Genomic DNA, 24,257 nt, shown 5'->3' with positions numbered 1-24,257 from the left:
CCCCCCCCTACAAAAGTCCGAACACCCCGAGAAGGACGATGATGAGAAGATGGCGATGAAGTTGCAAATATCGTTGACAAAGAAGAAGAAACTGGAGCAGCCCTTGCTTTGCAGTCGGAAGATGAAGACGTTTTGGCTCAGGCAGGTGCCATCGAGTGGATTAGTATGATCAGCCAGCGTGTACCTTGCTGGCAAACTGTTTAGAACTAGAATGCCTGGGTTGATCATTGGCGGCAGAACCATGATGTCAGCACGGAGATTCCGGACGTTTGGGTCTCCATGTTGAAGTCTGAGGACAGGATTCAAACATTTCTGCATCATGGGAAAATGAAGATATCGCAGCAGGACGTACCGGCAATGGAACCAGAGCATCCAAATGTGGTATGCACATGTTAAAGCTATCTCCAAGTCGGAACCTTCCTTTGTCAGAGTGCACATCGAGGAAGCAGCTTATGCTACGTCAGGAGCATAACAAAACATGGTACCAGTGAGTAACTGTTTAAATCCATATAGTTACAACTCAGCAAACAGTGACAACCAGCAACAACACCCAGGCAAAATGATCGAGATTCCGGTTCCACAGCAGATCAGGTGCCATGGCAATCTCGGTGCAAACTGGCGTGCATTCAGGCAAAAGTTTGAGATCTTCCTGGTAGCAGCCGACCTACAAGACGTGGCCGACGCTAAAAAGGCAGAGCTTCTGCTCACCATCCCGGGTGCCAGAGCAGAAGAAATCTTCAAAACATTCAAGTTCTCCAAAGGGAAAAACAGGAGCGACTTCCAGGCAGTCCTGGACAAATTCGAACAATACTGCGAGGAAAACACAAACAAACCAACAGAAAACGGTAAGAGAGGCGCCAATACTCACCACGAGGCCGAGGTCCTGGAGCAACGAATGACAATTTTGATCGGTGGCCATCTTGGAAAAGGTACCGCACATGCACAGTTGAGAGAAATGCGCAAAGTAAAGGAGCAGCGATCTGCCGATGTGCAACCGCTTCCTACGCACTACGTCACACGCTTCATGATGTCAGAGGCCCCAGACCATGCCCACTTAAAGGGGAAATGTCCCAAAACACGTAAAAAAATATTTAAAGCCGTAAAACCCGATTCTTTCACCTGGAACAACAGCACAATGCCTGAAATTCGACCAGTAGCTGAAAGTAACCTCTGCGGAACCCTGCAACAAGCAGTAAGCACCGCTCAAAGAGATGATGCAGTCCTTGACGACTATGACTCAGACCTTGAATTCTTCTTTGGACATCGCAAGCCCAATCAATGCCAGCTCCAACACAAACGTGATGATATGGTCTTGGAAGACAACGACTCAGATGAACATTTCACCTTGGGAGGTGGCTACCCCAGTGCCAAATCCGAAACACAACTAGACGTGTTGTACATTGAGGACCCCGGCGACTAGTTCTTCGGATTGGGGAATCCTCAGCCCAGCATATATGACATCCCGACTCGTGAGTGCAGGATTATGTTGTGGACTGACGCCAAGAGACAGAGAGCGGCCTGCTGCCACACAGAGAGTGGTCCACGCACCGCGAAGGGTCCCCGACTCCACAGAGAGTGGTCCACGCATCACGAAGAGTCCCAGCCTCCACACAGAAAGCGACTCCACAGTGAACAACTGCACGTCTCCACACAGAAAGTGACTCCAGTGTCACAAGCCTCCCCGATAGAAGCAACGCAAGACTCGATTGCGCAGTCCTTGCATGAACAAGAAGTGACTCAAGTGACACAAGCCTCCATAGCGAGCTCGTGGACAGCCTCCACAATAGAAGCAACATAAGACTCCAAAGCTCAGTCCTTGCATGAACAAGACCATGAGGGTCCAGCAACCTCCTCTGAGCAACCAGCAGCAGACGATTCAAGTCTGCCACGCTCAAGTGAACAACAGAAAGACTATGACAGTCTGCCATGCTCAAGTGAACAAGAAGACTATGACAGTCTACCACACTCCAGTGAACAAGACAAAGACTCTGACAGTCTACCCAGCTCAAGTGAACGACAAGAACACACTGAGGCTCTACCCACTGTATGTGCGACACGTGACGACGGCATCCCACTTCCCATACAAGATGTGCAACGTGACAGACCTAAGCTAGTGTGTACAGAGGCACTCAGCGATCACAGTGAGACTACTGGTGACTCCGGTGACACCACGTTACTTCAAACCTCATTCGCCCAAACCTCTCCACAAGCAAATGCATTCCTGAATGTTTTGACTCCAGACGTGGAGCATCAAGAACCCTCAGCTGACTCTAGTGAACCTGCAATGACTCCAGACAGGGAGTATCGACAAGCCAAAACTGACTCAGGAGACACAGACCAGATGGGGAGTATCCACAAGCCAAACAGCAGATGCCACAAAGCACGCTGACACGAGTAACTGTGTGACGGACTCGTATTATCCACAGAGTGTGGTCCTTGAGCGCAGCAAACACAACAACAGAACCAACCAACACAACAGCAACATCAAAAACAATAACAAGAAGCGTACCAGTGGCAACAACGTCGACAACAAGCACGACAAAAACAACAACGATGGCATAATGACTGCCCATGAGGGACACTGTTACTGCTCAGCTCAGTACAATGACATACCATGGCGGGACGACACAGATTGCATACATTGCTACCACAAGCCTCGGAAGAAAAAAAGACTCCAAATCAGACAACAAAGTTATTTGACCACTTCTTGGTTCCTTACGCACAGGGACACTGATGGCATTCACAAGGACATGCCACCATCAACATCACCAACTCACCAACCAGACAAAAAAGACACTCGACCATAATAATTAATGAATTTTGGACTCATACCTATGGTTTGGACTTATTGTTTAATGATCACTGTTATCATAACTTGTCCATAGCATCACTTATCTGCCTGTTTTTATTCAATTTTCTTTAACACTGTACAGAAAATATGTAACACGAAAAAGAAGGGGGATGTGGTGATATGCATTACTGTAAATACACAAGGGGTTAATGTAAATACACGTAGACTAGCTAGACACTAGAGGGAGCACCAGAGACATGACACACAGACATTCAACCAATAGGTCAGTAAGATAGGACACGACCAATGGGCATTCATGATACACACAGAGGTGACACCACCACAGGAGGGCATTACACCAACCCATATAAAAGGACACAGCACACATGATCTTCCTCTTTCCAGTGGAGACACGTAGTGTGAACACAGGGTTGACTTGAAACATGTCACACCCACACCTGGATTTTAGCAGACTGGTTAGATAGTCTGAGTAGCAATAGAAGAATTAACAGTAGAGTCGAATCCAAGTAGGAGAATTGTTAACAGTTTTAATAAACGTGTTAAAGCTATCTCCAAGTCTGAACCTTCCTTTGTCAGAGTGCACATCAAGGAAGCAGCTTATGCTACGTCAAGAGCATAACAAAACACCGAAGAAGAGGTCTGCAGCGGTACTTAACAAAGAGGAGATCAATGGTGCCAAGGAGGCTCGGCCAACCACACCCACATGTTCTGGTCTTGCCCCAGACTTGCTGGATACTGGACAACCTTCTTCAAGGCAATGTCCAAAGTGGTGGGGATGAGAGTGGAGCCAAGCCCGAAAGTGGCGGTCTTAGGGGTATCAGACCAGCCAGATCTCTTCATGGGAAGGAGGGCCGACGACCGTGCCTTTGCTTCCCTGATCGCCCACTGTAGAATCTTGCTCGGTTGGTGATTAGCAGCACCACTGAAAGCTGCAGACTGGCTGTCCTACCTAACGGAATTTCTCCAAATGGAGAACATCAAATTCGTTATCCATGGGTCGGAAGAGGGCTTTCACAAAACATGGGAGCCATTCAACCGACTGTTCCGCGACCTTTTGTGGCCAACACATAAATAAATAAGTAGCCAGGAGCCAGGGAGAAATAGCCCGGACAAGATAGAACGAGGAAAGCAAGGCAGGACCCTGAGGGGGACGAGGTGAGGTAGCAAAACCCAGCAAGAAAGAATAGGGGGCAGCAGTGAAGAAGGCGGGGGGGGGGGGGGGGGGGGGGGAAACAAAAAGATGGAGCCAGAAGGGGGAAGAAATAAGAGAACAAAAATGGGAGGAAGACAACAGTGGCAGCAACCACAGTATGTTGAGAGAACGCAAAGAAAAACGGGAAGGAGAAATGAGCAATAGCCGATGCTGAAGCAACTGCACAAAAGAATGTAAAAAGCATTAAGGGGCACCGCTTAGGTGTCCCCTCCACCTTAGTTAGATGATCTGCAAAAAGGAGAGAATAGAAGAAAGGGGAGGAAAGACCCCCCCATCCGCGGTTATATTTCCTAGATCCTATGTGTTTTGCATTGCGATATATATATCTGTATTTATAACTTGTACAAAGCCCAATAAAAACATTTTTAAAAAAACAAAGAGGAGACCAATGGGAGCGGATATGATCCAGGTGCCGCTGCATAAATTGCCCACAAACACAAACCTGGTAAGACACAGGACCAGATTGATGAACAATGATCCCAGAGAGCCAGCGAACATCGTTGGTAATGTTACAAATGTAGACCACGCGTCAGGTGCGAAGAGGTCAACGACGAGCCGGGCTACACCCCTGCAATTCTTTGCTATGGTGCACTTTAGCATCAATATCCGGCATCAGCAAACACAATCACGTCCGAAGCCGTCTACCCATTAACTGGAATGGACATAAACTTTATTGTAAGAAGCCTTACAACACCAGGTTAAAGTCCAACAGGTTTGTTTCAAACACTAGCTTTCGGAGCACTGCTCCTTCCTCAGGTGAATACAGTGCTCCGAAAGCTAGTGTTTGAAACAAACCTGTTGGACTTTAACCTGGTGTTGTAAGACTTCTTACTGTGCTCACCCCAGTCCAACACCAGCATCGCCACATCATAAACTTCATTGGTGGATATTTAATTGCGATGACAGGGATCTCAGCCGCCAGCTGGACACCCAGTAGGAGCCCCACAACTCCTTTTTTAGGGAAGGCCTGCCTATTCAGGTGACCAGCCATCGAGTTCATCCCATATTTAGCTGATTGTACTGGGTTTCATATTCTTTCCTCTCGGGACTGCTCTTGACCCATATTTCTGAAATAATCTGGAAAACCTTCTGGAGTGATTCTTATCTTGCACCTAGACATGTATCTTTATGTTTTGTGCAGTCATACTGTGCTCCTAATATCAATCACAAGGTGACATTGGAACCCAGAAGCAGCCAAACTTGCAGGCTTGACTCCAACTCTTGCTAAAGGCCCCAAATCCTGCCCACCACAAAATCTGCCTCCATATGGCAGGTAGGACTTCTACCCTTTGTGTTTATGGAAAAGTGCGAACAACTAAAGGCAATGGTGAGTCAGTGTCAACTGCAGAATGTGAGATGGATAGAAAATGATACAACACAGAAGCAGGGGTGGAGGGTAAGCACAGTACTAATATATTCATCAGAAATAATTTTTTAGTACTTCCTGTTGCTCAATGTTTCTAAAACGCAGGCCTAGAATGGAGTTGCCCCTACAATTTCCTTGTGTAGATTCAGAGGAAGATCAGCAGACTACTTTCATAAATGATATCAATGGCTAATAATAATAAACGGCTGTTTACACCTTTTCTCTGACAAATTCTCAGTAGTTTGGAACAGCCGTCATGAAATTTAAGAAACAGCGGCAGCTGTGAAAAGTAGGGGAAAAGGCGATTCTCTGTTAGCCACGAGGCAGAATGCAGCTGTCAGTTCATGCTCTGATTGAAGAGACGGAACCTGCAGTGATTCAAGAACACTGGAAGATTCACTCTTGCAAGGCTGGGAGAAGAAGTCACTGAAATTGGACTTTTTGCTGGCAGTTAGTTCAGAGATTCTAAGAAGATTTATATCTTTTCTGGAATTTAATGTATTAGTTGCCTGTTAGCTAATGCTTAGTAAATGTTGCTTTAGCGTTTTTCCTACAGTAAAAGTCTTAAAACATGAAAGTTTGTCATGTGGTCCTTTGAGTTAGTCACTGGGAATTCAAATCTCTTTTCAAAAGTTATCAGTCTTTGTTGAGACATTAGGTCTAGTGTGTCCTCGTAGAATCTCCAAATTCTATCAATAGGCCCATCAGAATTGAAGAGTGCGGGAAGGTTTCTGCATCACAGTTCTGCTTAGACACAGAGCTGTCAGTCATACGCCAAGACACCTTGGAGACCCTTACTTGTTGTGGAGGTGTTCTCTCTCCAGTCTCTCACCAGAGACTGGAGAGAGAGCGAACCAGATGAAGGACAGCTGGTCAGAGAGGAGGAAAACGTCAAAAAGAGAGGCACAGTGAGGGCTAGTGACACAGAGCACTATAGACTGGAGAGAGGGTGAACTTGGTGAAGACAGGCTGGTCAGAGAGGTGGGAAATTTCAAAAAGAGCAGTGCAGTGAGGGCCAGGCACACAGAACACCAGTTCAAAAGACCTCATTACAGATAACAAATCTTTCTGCCAGAAAATATTTGAGAAGGCTGTGGCAGATCTTTTCCCTTTGTGAAGTTGCTAATGTTGAAAGTCATGCTCAAGAATAAGACCTCTTTGGAATAGACAAAAGGAGGGTCCCAAGGAGAGCTGCAGTGAATAAGTAGTAAGAAATAATCAGAATAGTGAGTTCTTATTCCACTGCTCTGCACACATCCTATGATGCTGCAAAAAAGTGTAATGCTCTTTCCAATCAGTTTAGCAGGAGTTGGTCCCCTTCCAAGATTTGAACTAAATATTCTGTTAATCACTACTTTCTCGCTCTCATGGGGCTGGATTTTCCCATAGGCCTGACGACCCGGATGCAAGGATCAAATGCAGATCCCACGCGCACACTGGTCAGCAGCAAAGTGGGCCCAGCAATCTTCTGGAAGGCGACCTCCTAGTTGGTTGCTTTTGAGTTTACCATTCAACCGAGGGTGTTGGGTGGGCTCTTGATGCTGGTGGTTCTGAAGCCTTGGCAGCTCAACCTGGAAAAATGAGTGCTACTGAGGCAGGTTGGATACATAGAACATAGAACATTACAGCGCAGTACAAGCCCTTCGGCCCTCGATGTTGCGCCGACCTGTGAAACCCCTCTAAAGCCCATCTACACTATTCCCTTATCGTCCATATGCCTATCCAATGACCATTTGAATGCGTTTAGATTTGGCGAGTCCACTACTGTTGTAGGCAGGGCATTCCACGCCCTTACTACTCTCTGAATAAAGAACCTACCTCTGACATCTGTCCTATATCTATCTCCCCTCAATTTAAAGCTATGTCCCCTCGTGCTCGACATCACCATCCGAGGAAAAAGGCTCTCCCTGTCCACCCTATCTACTCTTCTGATCATCTTGTATGCCTCAATTAAGTCACCTCTTAACCTTCTTCTCTCTAACGAAAACAGCCTCAAGTCCCTCAGCCTTTCCTCATAAGATCTTCCCTCCATGCAAGGCAACATCCTGGTAAATCTCCTCTGCACCCTTTCCAATGCTTCCACATCCTTCCTATAATGTGGCGACCAGAACTGCACGCAATACTCCAAATGCGACCGCACCAGAGTTTTGTACAGCTGCAACATGACCTCATGGCTCCGAAACTCAATTCCTCTACCAATAAAAGCTAACACACCGTACGCCTTCTTAACAACCCTCTCAACCTGGGTGGCAACTTTCAGGGATCTATGGATATGGACACCGAGATCTCTCTGCTCATCCACACTACCAAGAATCTTACCATTAGCCCAGTACTCTGTCTTCCTGTTATTCCTTTCAAAATGAATCACCTCACACTTTTCTGCATTAAACTCCATTTGCCACCTGTCAGCCCAGCTCTGCAGCTTATCTATGTCCCTCTGTAACTTGTAACATCCTTCTGCACTGTCCACAACTCCACAGACTTTCGTGTCATCTTCAAATTTACTCACCCATCCTTCTACGCCCTCCTCCAGGTCATTTATAAAAATGACAAACAGCAGCGGCCCCAAAACAGATCCTTGTGGTACACCACTAGTAACTGGACTCCAGTCTGAACATTTTCCATCAACCACCACCCTTTGTCTTCTTCCAGCTAGCCAATTACTGATCCAAACTGCTAAATCACCCTGAATCCCATGCCTCCGTATTTTCTGCAATATCCTACCGTGGGTAACCTTATCAAACGCTTTACTGAAATCCATATACACCACACCAACTGCTTAACCCTCATCCACCTGTTTGGTCACCTTCTCAAAGAACTCAATAAGGTTTGTGAGGCACGACCTACCCTTCACAAAACCATATCTCTAATCAACTTATTCCTTTCCTGATGGTCATACATCCTATCTCTTATAAACCTTTCCAAGACTTTGCCCACAACAGAAGTAAGGCTCACTGGTCTATAGTTACCGGGGTTGTCTCTACTCCCCTTCTTGAACAAGGGGACAACATTTGCTATCCTCCAGTCTTCTGGCACTATTCCTGTAGACAAAGGTGACTTAAAGATCAAAGCCAAATGCTCAGCAATCTCCTCCCTAGCTTCCCAGAGAATCCTAGGATAAATCCCATCTGGCCCAGGGGACTTATCTATTTTAACACTTTCCAGAATCGCTAATACCTCCTCCTTATGTACCTCAAGCCCTACTAGTCTAGTAGCCTGTATCTCAGTATTCTCCTCGACAACATTGTCTTTTTCCTGTATGAATACGAACAAAAAATACTCATTTAGCATCTCTCCTATCTCCTCGGACTCCACGCACAACTTCCCACTACTGTCCTTGACTGGCCCTACTCTTACCCAAGTCATTCTTTTATTCCTGACATATCTAAAGAAAGCTTTAGAGTTATCCTTGATCCTACTTGCCAAAGACTTCTCACGTCCCCTCCTGGCTCTTCTTAGCTCTCTCTTTAGATCCTTCCTAGCTAACTTGTAACTCTCAAGCGCCCTAACTGAACCATCACGTCTCATTATTACATAAGCCTCCTTCTTCCTCTTGACAAGTATTTCAACTGCTTTAGTAAACCATGGTCCCCTCGCTCGACCACTTCCTCCCTGCCTGACAGGTACATACTTATCAAGGACACGCAGTAGCTGTTCCTTGAACATGCTCCACATTTCAATTGTGCCCATCCCCTGCAGTTTTCCTCTCCAGCCGATGCATCCTAAGCATCATAATTGCCTTTCCCCCAGATATGACTCTTGCCTTGCGGTATATACCTATCCCTTTCCATCACTAAAGTAAACATAATCGAATTGTGGTCATTATCACCAAAGTGCTCACCTACCTCCAAATCTAACATGTCTGGTTCATTACCCAGTACCAAATCCAATACAGCCTCGCCTCTCGTTGGCCTATCTACATACTGTGTCAGGAAACCCTCCAGCACACATTGGATAAAAACGGACCCATCTAAAGTACTCGAACTATAGTGTTTCCAGTCAATATTTGGAAAGTTAATGTCCCCCATAACAACTACCCTGTTACTTTCGCTCCTATCCAGAATCATCTTTGTAATCCTTTCCTCTACATCTCTGGAACTTTTCGGAAGCCTATAGAAAACTCCTAACAGGGTGACCTCTCCTTTCCTGTTTCTAAACTCAGCCCATGCTACCTCAGTAGTCGAGTCCTCATCAAATGTCCTTTCAGCCACCGTAATACTGTCCTTGACTAACAATGCCAACCCGTCCCCCTCTCATACCACCTTCCCTGAGCTTACTGAAATATCTAAACCCCGGCACCTGCAACAATCATTCCTCTCCCTGCTCTATCCGTGTCTCCGAAATGGTCACAACATCGAAGTCCCAGGTACCAACCCATGCTGCAAGTTCACCTACCTTATTCCCGATGCTCCTGGCATTGAAGTAGACACACTTTAAACCACCTCCCTTCCTGCCGGTACACTCCTGCAACTTTGAAACCTTACTCATTACCTCACTACTCTCAACCTCTTGTGTACTGGAGCTACAATTCAGGTTCCCAATCCCCTGCTGAACTAATTTAAACCCTCCCGAAGAGCATTAGCAAACTTCCCCCCCCCCCAGGATATTAGTACCCCTCTGGTCCAGGTGTAGATAATCCCGTTTGTAGAGGTCCCACCTACCCGAGAATGAGCCCCAATTGTCCAGGAATCTGAAACCCTCCCTCCTGCACCATCCCTGCAGCCACGTGTTCAACTGCTCTCTCTCCCTATTCCTCGACTTGCTAGCACGTGGCACGGGTAACAACCCAGAGATAATAACTCTGTTTGTCCTGGATCTAAGTTTCCACCCTTGCTCCCTGAATTCCTGCCTTACATCCCCATCCCTTTTCCTACCTATGTCATTGGTACCTATGTGGACCACAACTTGAGGCTGCTCCCCCTCCCCCTTAAGGATCCCGAAAACACAATCCGAGACATCGCGGACCCTGGCACCTGGGAGGCAACACACCAACTGCGAGTCTCTCTTGTTCCCACAGAATCTCCTATCTATCCCCCTAACTATGGAGTCGCCAATGACTAATGTTCTTCTCCTCTCCCCCCTTCCCTTCTGAGCAACAGGGACAGACTCTGTGTCAGAAACCTGTTCCCCATTGCTGACCTCTGGTAAGTCGTCCCCCCCCCCCCCCCCCCCACCCCAACAGTACCCAAAGCGGTATACCTGTTACTAAGGGGAACGACCACAGGGGATCCCTGTACTGACTGCTTCCTCCCAGCCCCTCTCACCGTTACCCATCTATCTTTATTCTTTGGCATAGCTACCTCCCTGAAGCTTCTATCTATGACCACCTCTGCCTCCCGAATGATCCGAAGTTCATCCAGCTCCAGCTCCAGTTTCCTAACTCGGTTTTTGAGGAGCTGAAGTTGGATGCACTTCCCACAAATGAAATCAGCAGGGTGACAGCGTCCCTCACCTCAAACATTCCGCAGGAGGAGCATTGAACTGCCTTCCCTGCCATCCCCTCTAGGTAAAAACAAGAAAAAGAAAGGAAGAGCTTACCTGATATTCCCTCAACCCCTTAGGTTAGAGGAGGTGGAAGGGTGGGGGACACCACAAGTGTAGTGTTTCGGGTTTAGCAACTGCCCAACTTATGTACAGGTACTCACCTTCCCGACAGGCCCCTGTTCCCGCCGAAAATCCGGAGGCCGCTCCCGCTGCAAAGCAAGTGAATTTAAAGGCCCACACTCACCTTCCCGACAGGCCCCTGCTCCCACCGAAAATCCGGATACCACCATGTGTCTCAACATGGAGGTGTCTTCTGAAGCACTGAAAATTCAATAACATAAACTGAACACAGCTACCAGCCCATCATTGCAGAGGCTGGGGATGGGGTGGGGATTTGCTCTTCCACATTTATATCAATTATATTTTTATTGCCATTTTCCCATTTTTACAGAGTAACAGCTTAATATGTGGTGCACCTGGTATTTACATATAGAGTCACTTCTTATTTACAGAGATTTCTTACATGTGCTCCCGCCATCTGTAAAAACGGGAAGATGCCACTAAAAATATTTTTTTTAAAAGAAAAAAGTAGGAGAGAAATGGTCCAGGATTGGTGGAGCAGCTTCAAGAAGAATCTTCTATTGAAATTACCTCTTTGGGCGGGATTTTGAAAACTGGTGCGGGGGTTGCATAGAGGAGCTTAAACTGAGCGTCCATAGGTCCAGCAGTATGGTGTTATCCATAAAGGCCAGTGCGGCATGGATGGGCAGGAACTGGTCTTCCCCAGCAGAGTGGTGAATCATGCATCAGGAGCAGTGCAGCATCATGGCAGAAAGGTTGTTGCACTCGCCTCAAAGTCTCTTGACAGTTAAGAGTTGCATGTGCACTTCACTCTTTAGCAATCGGGTTTGTCACCAGCATTATTTTCTGCTGGCATGATGCAAGATTGGAAGGCCTGATAAGACAATAAGCATTCATGGGATACAAATGGTGTTTGCAAACCCGCCAGCAACATGACTGACCTGTTATTGGGGGAATGGCAATGTAATTTCACGCCAATGTGTTTTTGACATTTTGGCATCCGCCAAATTGTCTGCACCTGGCCACCACCAAACCTGCAGCAGGTAGCTTGGGAGAATTCCACCCACAGGCTGTTTAGCGCAGGGCTAAATCGCTGGCTTTGAAAGCAGACCAAGGCAGACCAGCAGCACGGTTCGATTCCCGTACCAGCCTCCCGAAACAGGCGCCGGAATGTGGCGACTAGGGGCTTTTCACAGTAACTTCATTTGAAGCCTACTTGTGACAATAAGCGATTTTCATTTTCATTCAAAAGATAACGCAAAATTTCCCAAAATATTTCATAAAAATCCATTCTCACGGGAGCTTATGCTAAACTGCGCTGACACATATCAGGAGTTGACTAGAGCACTCATTAAGTAAATGTCACAGGCGACAGACAATGAGGACTGAGATGAAGCAGAGGGCTACCAGCCTACAGTCAAAATGTTTTGGCAGGAACTCACTTGTAACTTGGAGGTGGAAGTTGGACGGCGAGAGATCAAGATCAGTGCTTTTTTTTCAATAAATTTAGAGTCCCCAATTATTTTTTTCCAATTAAGGGGCAATTTGGCGTGGCCAATCCACCTAATCTACGCATTTTTGGGTTATGGGGGTGAAACCCATGCAGCCATGGGGAGAATGTGCAAACTCCACACAGGCAGTGACCCGGGGCCGGGATCATACCCGGGTCCTCAGCGCCGTAGGTAACAGTGCTCACCACTGTGCCAAACAGCCGTCCTAAGGTCAGTGCTAAACCATCTCAACCTTGGCAGAGGTTTTGACTTCTGGGTATCATCTGCTTAGCCTCAGTCAAGTTCCTACTCAAAATGTCAGAGAGCAGTTCGTTGATAACAGTGCAGAATATTGGGCATCAGGAGCTGCTGCCAGGGGCCACAGAAATGTTACCCTGCACTCAGGTAAGTAATGGGAAGAGATTTTCGGAGTCTCATAGTTCTGGGGGGATGGGGAAAATTCTGGGACACTGGAGGCCTAAACTTTGCTTGAAAGCTGGAGATGCACCCTGCTTCCCTAGCCTCATAAGGTAAATATGGTGCAGTGATAAGCACTGCTGCCTTGCAACGCCAGGGACCTGGGTTCAATTCCGGCCTTGGGTGACTGTGTGGAGTTTGCACGCTCTCCTGGTGTCTGCATGGGTTTCCTCTGGATGCTCTGGTTTCCTCCCACAGTCCAAAGATGTGCAGATTATGTGGATTGGCCATGCTAAATTTCCCCTTAGTGTCCAAAAAGTGCAGGTTAGGTGGGCTTACAGGGAGAGGGTCAGGAAGTGGGCTTAGATAGGGTGCTCTTTCGGAGAGTTGGTGCAGACTCAATGGGTCGAATGGCAGCCTTCTGCACTGTAGGGATTCTATGATAACTAACACTGATATTTTAGGCCTCTTATGGCTCCAGGTCCATCTCCTCCCTATTAAATTGGCATGGGAAGAATGTCACATCGGTTTCCCTATGCTGGTCTCTGATTAAAATACTATAGCAGTCAGGCCGCAATCGATTAATCGGAGCTGGTCTCGATATTTAAAGAAGGACTTCCCCACCTGCTTGGTAAAGTAAGGTAAAATCAAAGACTACAGGAAGTGAGCAGGATCTTAGCTAACAGGCGTCAAAGTATGTTTAACTGTAGGGGCAGCACAGTGGCACAGTGGGTTAGCACTGCAGCCTCACGGTGTGCCGAGGTCCCAGGTTCGATCCTGGCTCTGGGTCACTGTCCGTGTGGAGTTTTCACATTCTCCCCGTATTTGCGTGGGTTTCGCCCCCACAACCCAAAAGATGTGCAGGGTAGGTGGATTGACCATGCTAAATTGCCCCTTAATTGGGAAAAAAATGAATTGGGGGGTATTCTAAATTTATTTTTAAAAAGTATGTTAACAGCAGGGAATTATTGAAGTGAGCATGCACAGTGTAAGATATCAAAACAGTTAATAAGAAATATGAGACAAAGGGTGAATATTTTTCTACTAGTTTTGGAGGCAGTAGCAAGTGTCAAGTGGGTGAAGGTAAGCAGACAATGTGTATTGAAGTGCTCTATTCTGATTTGATGAGACCCTTGTGCAACAGGGAAGAAATTAATGGCAGTGCTGGTAAACTGCATCGTTAAACCATGCTCAAAGATAGGCATCAAGGAGAGCTGTCTGTCTCTCTTTCTAAAGTCACTAAACAAACCCTATGCAACAGCCAAGTTCTGGAAGCAATATGGACGACATTGAAATGCTCAGCTTATTAACTCCATGCTTGCTGATATATTTGTCATGGCATCACAATCATTTGACAGTGGTTAGAACTGCTGCCTCACAGCGCCAGGTACCCGGGTTCAATTCTGGCCTCGGATGACTGTGGAGTTTGCACTTTCTCCCTGTGTCTGCATGGGTTTCCTCCGGGTGTTCCTGTTTCCTCCCACAGTCCAAAGATGTGCAGGTTAGGTGAATTGGCCATACTAAATTGCCCCTTAGTGCTGAAAGGGTTAGATGTGGTTACGGGGATAGAGTGGGGGCTTCGGCCTAGGTAGGTTACTCTTTCCAAGGGTCAGTGCAGACTCAATAGGCCAACTGGCCTCCTTCTGCATTGTAGGGATTCTATGATTTGAAAGTTGGCTTATTTCAGGCTCTGATTTGTTCAATGAGAACCTTCATGGTGCTATCTGAAAACTGAGTATCCTGGCCATAAACATTGTGCCAGGTGCATCATATGCCTGCACTAAAACCCACTTTCTCTTTAGGAACCACAAACTAGCTTTTAAAAGCATCATGTCCACTGGATTTCCCATCCTCCAAACAACAAGCTATGAATAAACAGTACGTTAAGAGTTGGAAGTTCACTAATCAAATGTCAAAGCTATCCAAATATCCAAATGAGTTAGGTCAACTATCTATGGCATTGCTGCACCCACTGTCAGTGTCAGTCTTGGCCTCAGCCATGCCCATCTCACAGGGACAACTTGATAATGATGGACGGAAGCCATTAAGAAAACTTTGGTTTAAGACAGGCACTCAACATGTCCAAAACCCAGCCAAGTTTACAGTCTAACAGTTTTACAGTTTTCATCTATTCTCATCACATTTATGGCAGATATATGTCAGAATGGCTGTAGAATTCTGCATCAGAATCTTTTAATACTCTATTTCTGCTGGTAACATATTTCACATTTTTAAAAATCACCATAACAATTTCTTGTAGTAACAAATTCCAGCACTCTGACATTTTGAATTTGAATTTGTCTTTATTAAACAATTTATACTGAAGCTTTATATTTTGTACACGAGGGCTCTCGACCGAGTAGATAGGGAAAAACTTCTGTCAGTGGAGGAAGAATCGAGAACCAGAGGACACTGCCAGAGGACACTGGTTTAAGGTGATTGACAAAAGAAGCAACAGCAACATGAAGGAAAACCTTTGTTTTGCAGCCAGTGGTGAAGATATGGTTTGCACTACCTGAGCATATGGTGGAGGCAGATTCCAAAGAATATTCTATCATTGTCTTTAGAGGAAGGTTTTGCAGGGCGAAGGGGAAAAGGTGGAGGATGGGGATTAGACTAGGTGAATTGCTTTTGCAGAGAGCCAGCATAGACATGATGGGCCAGATGGCCTCCTTCTCGCTGTAACTATTCTATAATGATATATTTGAAGACAAACAGCACAGTCTCTGGAAGTTCAAAGACAGAATATTACTAGCAATAAAGGCAAATGCCCTCAGCAATGCATTATGCTATGATGACAATTTTGTATTAGTTATGCTGTGACTACCATTTTGTACTGGCTACAAGTAGGGTAAACCCATTTAAGAAAGTGGGAACTAAAACATTACCGAGTTCTAGAATCATTGAGGTATACAGCATAGAAAAGGCCCTTCAGTCCATCGGATCTACGCCAGTCAAGAACAACTTCCTAAGTATTCTAATTCCATTTTCCAGCACTTTGCCCATGGCCTTGTATGCCTTGGCATCGCAAGTGCACTTCTACTTATATTGAAAATTGACTTTTTTAACCAACTCTAGAATTGTTCTGCAGAATAAAGAGAAATTTTAAGACCAACATGCACAATACTTCGAGAAACTGTTTTCCATGAAAGTGGATCAGCTATATAAATGATATATTTAAAAATAAATTTAGAGTACCCAATTTAGCGTGGCCAATTCACCTACCCTGCACATCTTTGGGTTGTGGAGGTCAGACCCACGCAAACATTTTTTTTTATAAATGTTTTTTATTGAGTTTTCATATTTTATATATGACAAGTTACAAATTATTAGAGAGAAAAAAAGAAAACACAAAAATTTAACATGTATATTTACAGGTAAGCATCTTTATAACAACAATTGTGGCCGCCCCCTTTAGCCGGCATACATATTTTACATTCCCCGATATGGCCGAGGCACATGTTTATAGGCATTTATTTATAGTTTGGTTTTGGGCCTTAGCTTGCCATCAAACCCCCATAACGAACCCGTAACCCCCCCCGGCTACCTTCCCCCGATTCCCGTCCATTTTCCCCTGATTCTTGGCCACCCGACTATTCTTCCTCTTGTTCGTTGGCCACAAACAGGTCCCGGAACAGTTGCATGAATGGCTCCCACGTTCTATGGAAGCCGTCGTCTGACCCTCGGATGGCGAATTTGATTTTCTCCATTTGGAGAGATTCCGAGAGTTCGGACAGCCAGTCTGCAGCTCTGGGCGGTGCTGCTGACCGCCAGCCAAACAGGATTCTACGGCGGGCGATCAGGGAGGCAAAGGTAAGGGCGTCCGCCCTCCTCCCCGGGAATAGATCTGGCTGGTCTGAAACCCCGAAGACCGCCACTATCGGGCATGGCTCCACCCTCACCCCCACCACTTTGGACATAGCCTCGAAGAAGGCTGTCCAGTAATCCACAAGTCTGGGGCAAGACCAGAACATGTGGGCGTGGTTGGCCGGTCCTCTTTGGCACCGTTCACATCTGTCCTCCACCTCCGGGAAGAACCTACTCATACGGTTTCTCGTTAAGTGGGCTCTATGTACCACTTTTAGTTGCGTCAGGCTGAGCCTTGCGCACGTGGAGGTGGAGTTGACCCTATGCAGTGCTTCGCTCCAGAGTCCCCACCCTATCTCCATCCCCAGGTCGTCCTCCCATTTCCTTCTTGTTGCGTCCAGTACGGTATCGTCCCTTTCTACCAGTCAGTCATAGATGTCGCTACAGTTCCCTTTCTCTAGGATACTTGCGTCCAGTAGGTCTTCCAGTAGTGTCTGTCGTGGCGGTTGTGGGTACGTCCTTGTCTCCTTTCGTAGGAAGTTTTTGAGCTGCAGGTACCGTAGCTCGTTCCCCCCAGCTAGCTGAAATTTCTCTGTCAGTTCGTCCAGTGTTGCGATCCTGTCGTCCGTGTATAGGTCCCTGACTGTCAGTGTCCCCCCGTCCTGCCTCCACCTTTTGAAGGTGGCGTCAGTCAGTGCTGGTGTGAACTTATGGTTGTTGCAGATGGGAGCCTTGTCCGACATTTTGGTCAGGCCAAATTGCTGCCGCAGTTGGTTCCAGAATTGGAGGGTGGCCGTCACCACTGGGCTGCTGGAGTGTTTTTTGGGTGGGGATGGGAGTGCTGCCGTGGCGAGGGCCTGGAGGGAGGTCCCCATGCAGGAGGCCTCCTCCGCACGCACCCACTCAGCTTCTGGCTCCTGGATCCATCCCCTTACTCGCTCGGCTGTTGCCGCCCAGTGGTAGAATTGTAGATTCGGGAGGGCTAGCCCCCCCCTGGATTTTGTTTTTTGTAGGAAACCCCCCCCCCCCCCCCCCCCCCCCCATACAAACGCCATGATAAGTTTGTCCAGCGCTTTGAAAAAGGCCTTGGGGATGTAGATCGGAATGGATCTAAACAGGAAGAGGAACCTAGGCAGTACGTTCATTTTGATCGTCTGGACTCTCCCCGCGAGGGAGAGTGGGAGTGTGTTCCATCTTTGCAGGTCTTTTTTAACTTCCTCCGTCAGGCTGGTGAGGTTCCATTTGTGGATCCCTTTCCAGTCATGGGCTATTTGGATCCCCAGGTAGCGGAATCTGTGTCGGGCTTGTTTGAACGGAAGCCCCTTTAGTGCTGCCCCCCCCCCCCCCCCCCCCCCCCCCCCCCCCCCCTTGCGGGTGTACTGGGAAGATCTCACTTTAGCTCATGTTGAGTTTGTAGCCCGAGAAGGCTCCAAACTCTTTCAGGAGCGCGATGATTCCGTCCATGCTGCTTTGTGGGCCCGAGATATAGAGGAGCAGATCATCCGCATAGAGTGAGACTCTGTGCTCTCTACCTCCCCTTCGGATCCCCCTCCAATTTTTTGCTGCCCTGAGCGCGATTGCTATCGGTTCGATTGCTAGTGCGAACAGCAGTGGGGACAGTGGGCATCCTTGTCTGGTGCCCCTGTGCAGCTGGAAGTATTGGGAGTTGGTATTGTTGGTCCATACACTCGCCATGGGAGCATTGTATAGGAGCTTTACCCAAGCGGTGAACCCTGTTCCAAGCCCGAACCGCTCCAGTACCTCTATGAGGTATTTCCATTCGACTCTGTCGAAGGCCTTTTCTGCGTCCAGGGAGACGATCACCTCTTGTGTTCTCTCCCCGGAGGGGGTCATTGTCACGTTCAGCAGGAGCCTGATGTTCGCGGTAAGCTGTCTACCTTTGACGAAGCCCGTCTGGTCCTCTGTGACCACCTCACGTACACAGTCTTCTAGCCTTTTGGCTAGGATTTTGACCAGTATTTTGGCGTCTGCGTTCAGCAGAGATATGGGTCTGTATGACCCACATTCCGTTGGGTCTTTGTCTTTCTTAGGTATCAGCGAGATTGAGGCCTGTGCTAACGTGGGTGGCAGTGTGCCCCTAGCTAGCGAGTCTGTGAACATCTCCCGCAGGTGCGGGGCCAGCGCTGTCGCGAATTCCGCCGGGAATCCGTCCGGTCCCGGCACCTTCCCCGTCTGCATGGAGCTAATGCTGTCCATGATCTCTCCCAGTGCTAGTGGTGCTTCCAGATCCCGTTTTCTGCCCTTTCCCACGACTGGTATGTCCAGTCCATCAAGAAACTGGTTCATCCCAGCCTTCCCCATTGGGGGCTCTGAGGTGTACAGCTCTTGGTAGAAGGCCTTGAAGGTTTCGTTAATCCTCTCTGGTTCCGTTTCCAACGTGCCTCTGGTACCTCTGATTTGCGCAATTTCTCTGCTGGCTGCCTGCTTTCTCAGCTGGTGTGCCAACAGGCGGCTGGCTTTGTCTCCGTGTTCGTACAGGGCCCCGCGTGCCTGGCGGAGTTGGTATACTGCTTTCCTGGTGGAGAGCAGGTCAAAGTTCCTTTGTAATTCTTTTCTCTCCGCCAGGAGCTCTACGGTCGGGGCCTCGGAGTATTTACGGTCTACCTCCAGTATGGAGTCGACCAGCTTCTGCCTAGCCACCCTTTCCTCTCTATCTCTTTGCGCTTTGAAGGCAATGATTTCCCCTCTTAGTACGGCCTTAAGCGCTTCCCAGACCGTGGAGGATGAGACCTCCCCGTTTTGGTTGTTCTCCGTGTACTCCGCTATGGCCCGCGCTATCCTTTCGCTGAAGGCCTTGTCAGCTAGTAAGGCGCCGTCCAGCCTCCATGTGGGGCGCTGGGCCCTTCCCGTCTCCAGCCGCACATCCATGTAGTGTGGGGCGTGGTCTGATATCACAATTGCGGAGTATTCCACCTTGTCTATCCCGGGAAGCACCGTTTTCCCCACCACAAAGAAGTCAATTCTGGTGTACACGTTGTGTACTGGGGAGAAGAAGGAGAATTCTTTCTCCCCCGAGTGGGCGAATCTCCAGGGGTCCACTGCTCCCATCTGCTCCATATAGTGACTGAGTTCCCTTGCCATGCTTGAGGTTTTCCCCGTTTTGGGGTTTGATCTGTCCGTCTTTGGATCCTGTACACAGTTGAAGTCCCCCCCATGATTAGTCGGTGCGTCGCTATGTCCGGGATTTCTGCCATGGTCTTTTGGATGAAGCTCGTGTCGTCCCAGTTGGGCGCATACACGTTGACTAGAACTACCGGCGCCCCATCCAGGGCCCCGCTGACCATGACATACCGCCCCCCCTGGGTCTGTAACCGTCTTTGTCGCCCTAAACCTTGTCCTCTTGCCGATCAGGATCGCCACCCCCCGGCCCTTGTCCCATAACAGGAATGGTAGGTTTGTCCCACCCAGCCCTTTCTTACCTGCAGTTGGTCCTGCTCCCTCAGGTGCGTCTCTTGGAGGAAGACTATGTCGGCCCTCATGTTTCTGAGGTGGGTGAGGACTCTAGATCTCTTCACTGGGCCGTTAAGTCCCCTTACGTTCCAGGTGATTATCCTGGTGGGGGGCTTCTGCCCCCTCACCCCTGTGGGATTAACCATATTTGTCCGGTGGACGCGCCCCTGCCCTCTGGAGTTTCCCTTTGTTAGGGGGCCGTCCAGGATGGCCACTATCACTGCTCTCCCCATGCGATCGGGTCTCTGCGCTCCGGGGTTTCCCCTTGTCCCGGGGGCACCCACCATGGCCGTCCACTGTGTGTCCGCCACGCGGGTAGTCCCTGCACTCTGGGGGCCCCCTTCGCCCACAGACCGTACTGGGTGGGTGCTTGCAGCGGTTCCCTGTTTCGAGCCCTTGGTTGTGGCACTTTGTGGCCCTGTTCCTTTTCTGGCCTCTTTTGTCCCTTTGTCCCTGCATTTCCCCACCCTGGTCTCTCGCACCCTGAGAGACCAACGCAAACATGGGGAGAATGTGCAAATTCCACATTCCACATCGTTGGGTCACTGTCTGTGCGGAGTCTGCACGTTCTCCCCGTGTCTGCGTGGGTTTCCTCCCAGTGCTCTGGTTTCCTCCCACAGTCCAAAGACGTGCAGGCTAGGTGGATTGGCCGTGATAAATTGTCCTTAGTGACCAAAAAGGTTAGGAGGGGCTATTGGGTTACGGGGATAGAGTGGAAGTAAAGGCTTAAGTGGGTCGGTGCAGACTCGATGGGCTGACTGGCCTCCTTCTGCAGTGTATGCTCTATGTACAGCGACCCACGGTCAGGATCAAACCCGGGTCCTCAGTGCTGAGAGGCAGCAGTGCTAACCACTGCGCCACCGTACTGCCCTTATGTAAATGAGAAATAAATCAAGCCATTCAACAGGATTATATAATGAAATATGTTTTTAAAATCTTACTTGATAGCTTCCGCTTCTGTTGAATCCACTGAAATCATTTCAACGTGAAGATCCAGAAAGGTGAATGTTTCAGTTTCTGTCAGAAACACATCTACAATCTTATTAAGATCATCCTCATTCAGCTGTTCTCGTATATCGTCTCTTTCAAAATGGACATCTGAAAATGTAAACATAGTATGAGGAGGCACGGGATTGTAATCGTGATTAGGCTCAAAGGTTTATAAGAAATTTCAGAAGTTTATATAAGTGAGTTGGAAGAATCTGATCCTCTTTTTGGTAAGTAGATGGCATATAATTAAGATCATCAAGAAGATAATAATGGAGAATTAGGATAAATATTCATATGCTGAGGGTAATTCGAAAAAAAATATCTTACCAGACACAATGCTGAAAGGAGAAATGATAATAGTTCTTAAAAAGAGAAATGGAAATTTAAAATATATGGCAGATTTGGCACCAAAGCAAAGTTTAAAAGGCCACCTTCAATGCTGTAGAATTTTATGATTCTTCCATGATCTAGACCAAGAACACTGGTCACCTGAAGTAATTTTGATGTCTCCTTAACAGTTCTCTTGAATATCCTTCCAGCACCAATCTAATACATTTTTAAGGGGGTGTCCATTACTACGGTATGTTAATCTACTTCCAATGTACATAAAATACAGACATAAGTAATGAACTAAGGTACTTTTCTACAGATTATACAGATAACCTATGGCATCATGATGTTAAAAAATGCTTAATCAGCATTAAAGAATAGTACATAACAATATATATGGAGGATAGTGATCTGTTCTGTTGTCGCTACCCATGATGTGTACTGTTTGGACATCATGAAGCAGTCTTGTTTAAGTTACAAATAAGTCTTTAACATTACTGAACTATGTATGCATCTACAGTAGAGGGCAAAGATATGGAGAGGACACCATACTAGGTCCTTACATGTTACTTCCTATCGCTAGAGTGCCTTTAGCTCTCGGCCATGTGCCTTGTGGACAGTACTGTACTTGCTCCCATGTTAACCCAGTAGGTACCAATTCCCTCTCCAAGAAGTAAGGCAGTAGTATACACATTTTATTCATGTCCGTTGCCTTATATGGCCCATTTTCCAACATACATATTACTTTGGATTTGGATTTGTTTTATTGTCACGTGTACCGAGGTACAGTGAAAAGTATTGTTCTGCGTACAGTTCAGACAGTCATTCCATACCTGAGAAAAACATAGGACAATGTAAATACATAGACACAGCCATTGGGTGAAGCATAAGGAATGCAGTACTACTCAGCAGCGAGGATGTGTGAAGAGATCAGGTTAGTCCATAAGAATGTAATTCAGGACTATGGTAACAGCGGGGAAGAAGCTGTTTTTGAATCTGTTCGTGCTTGTTCTCAGACCTTTGTATCTCCTACCCAATGGACGAACTTGGAAGAGTGAATATCGCAGGTGGGAGGGGTCGTTGATTATGCTGCCCGCTTTCCCAAGGCAGCGGGAGGTATAGACAGTCAATGGATGGGAGGCTGGTTCGTGTGATGGACTGGGCTGTGCTCACGACTCTCTGTAGTTTCTTACGGTCTTGAGTCGAGCAGTTACCATACTACGCTGTGATGCAACCGGATAGGATGCTTTCTTTTTTTTTAAACATTTTATTAAGGCACTTATGGTTTTATAACAATAAAAGATACAAATATAAATGTAAATATAATTCAGTGCGTAACACACTGCTCCATCTCCCACTGTTCCCGAATAGGTGCATCTGTAAAAATTGGTAAGAATCAATGTGGACATGCCAAATTTCCTTATGTTCCTGAAAAAGTATAGGCACTGTTGTGCTTTCTTGGTTGTAGTGATGACGCGTGTGGACCAAGACAGATAATAATAATAATCTTTATTGTCACAAGTAGGCTTACATTAACACTGCAATGAAATTACTGTGAAAGGTGATGTGTACACCGAGGAATCTGAAGCTGTCAACCATCTCCACTACGGCACCATTGATGCAGATAGGGGTGTGTATGATACTTTGCTTACTAAAGTCAATGACCAGCTCTTTAGTTTTGCTGATGTTGAGGGAGAGGTTGTTGTCGTTATGCCACACCACTCGGTTCTCTATCTCCCTCCTGAACTCTGACTCATTGTTGTTCAAGATCCACCTACTACTTTCATGTCATCAGCAAACCTGTTGCTGGAATTAGAGCCAAATCTTGCCACACAGTCACGTGTTTATATAGATTATAGTAGTGGGTTAAGTACTCCACCTTGTGGGGTCCCGGTAATGAGGACTATCGTGGAGGAGGTGTTGTTGTTTATCCTTACTGATAGTGGTCTATCGGTCAGGAAATCGAGGATCCAGTTGCAGAGGGAGGAACTAAGTCCTAGGTTTTAGAACTTTGATATGAGCTTGGCTGGGATTATGGTGTTGAAGGTGGAGCTGTAGTCAATGAATAGGAGTCTGATCTAGGAGTCCTTGTTGTCTATATGCTCCAGGAATGAATGTAGGGCCAGGGAGATGGCGTCTGCTGTGGACCAGTTGTGGCGGTTTGCGAATTGCAGAGGATCATGGCATTCTGGGAGTATGGAGTTGAGTGTGGAGTCTCATGACCAACCTCTCGAAGCTCTTCATAATGATCAATGTCAAAGCCACCGGACGGTAGTCGTTGAGGCACGTTGCCTGGTTTTTCTTTGGCACTGGTATGATGGTGGTCTTCTTGAAGCAGGTGGGAACCTGGAACGGAATAGGGAGATGTTGAAGATTCCCGGCTGCTCCTGGGGTTCATATAAAGAACTTAACTTTACAGGAACCCCAGGAGCAGCCAGGAATCATGGGAGAAGTGTCTGGAGGGAGGAGCCTAGTTACTGGTTCACGGCAGAATCAGGTTCACTTGAGAGAGTAGCAGCAGTATTTTTTTTAAGGGCCTAACGGGTGCTTAATCTTTAATTTTTAAAAAACTTTTAAATCTCTTTGGGAATTCAGATCAGAGGGGATGGAAGTTAAAGCAGTTGCATGCTCCTCCTGTGGGATGTCCCCACTGACTACACCTGCGGGAAGTGCATCCAATTTCAGCTCCTTGGAGACCTAACAGGGGAAGGCCTTAGCAGCCAGGTCTCTGGCACTGAGCCTGGCTTGTGGCTCAGAAGGGAAGGGGGAGAATAGAAGAGCGACAGGAGACTCAAT

General features: G+C 47.3%; 1 protein-coding gene across 1 annotated transcript in view; it reads right to left on the bottom strand.

The window, feature by feature from the left end:
- The window catches only part of dnai4 (dynein axonemal intermediate chain 4), a 277,873-nt gene that overhangs the window by 178,772 nt on the left and 74,844 nt on the right, over positions 1-24,257 (bottom strand). The window contains 1 exon segment of the mRNA XM_038794441.1: positions 21,083-21,239. Coding sequence (XP_038650369.1) covers positions 21,083-21,239 — 157 coding nt within the window.

This window comes from Scyliorhinus canicula, chromosome 4, assembly GCF_902713615.1.
Source record: "Scyliorhinus canicula chromosome 4, sScyCan1.1, whole genome shotgun sequence".
Lineage (NCBI taxonomy): Eukaryota > Metazoa > Chordata > Chondrichthyes > Carcharhiniformes > Scyliorhinidae > Scyliorhinus > Scyliorhinus canicula.
Note: the sequence above shows the minus strand (reverse complement) of the source record. Positions and strands in the feature narration are given on the sequence as shown.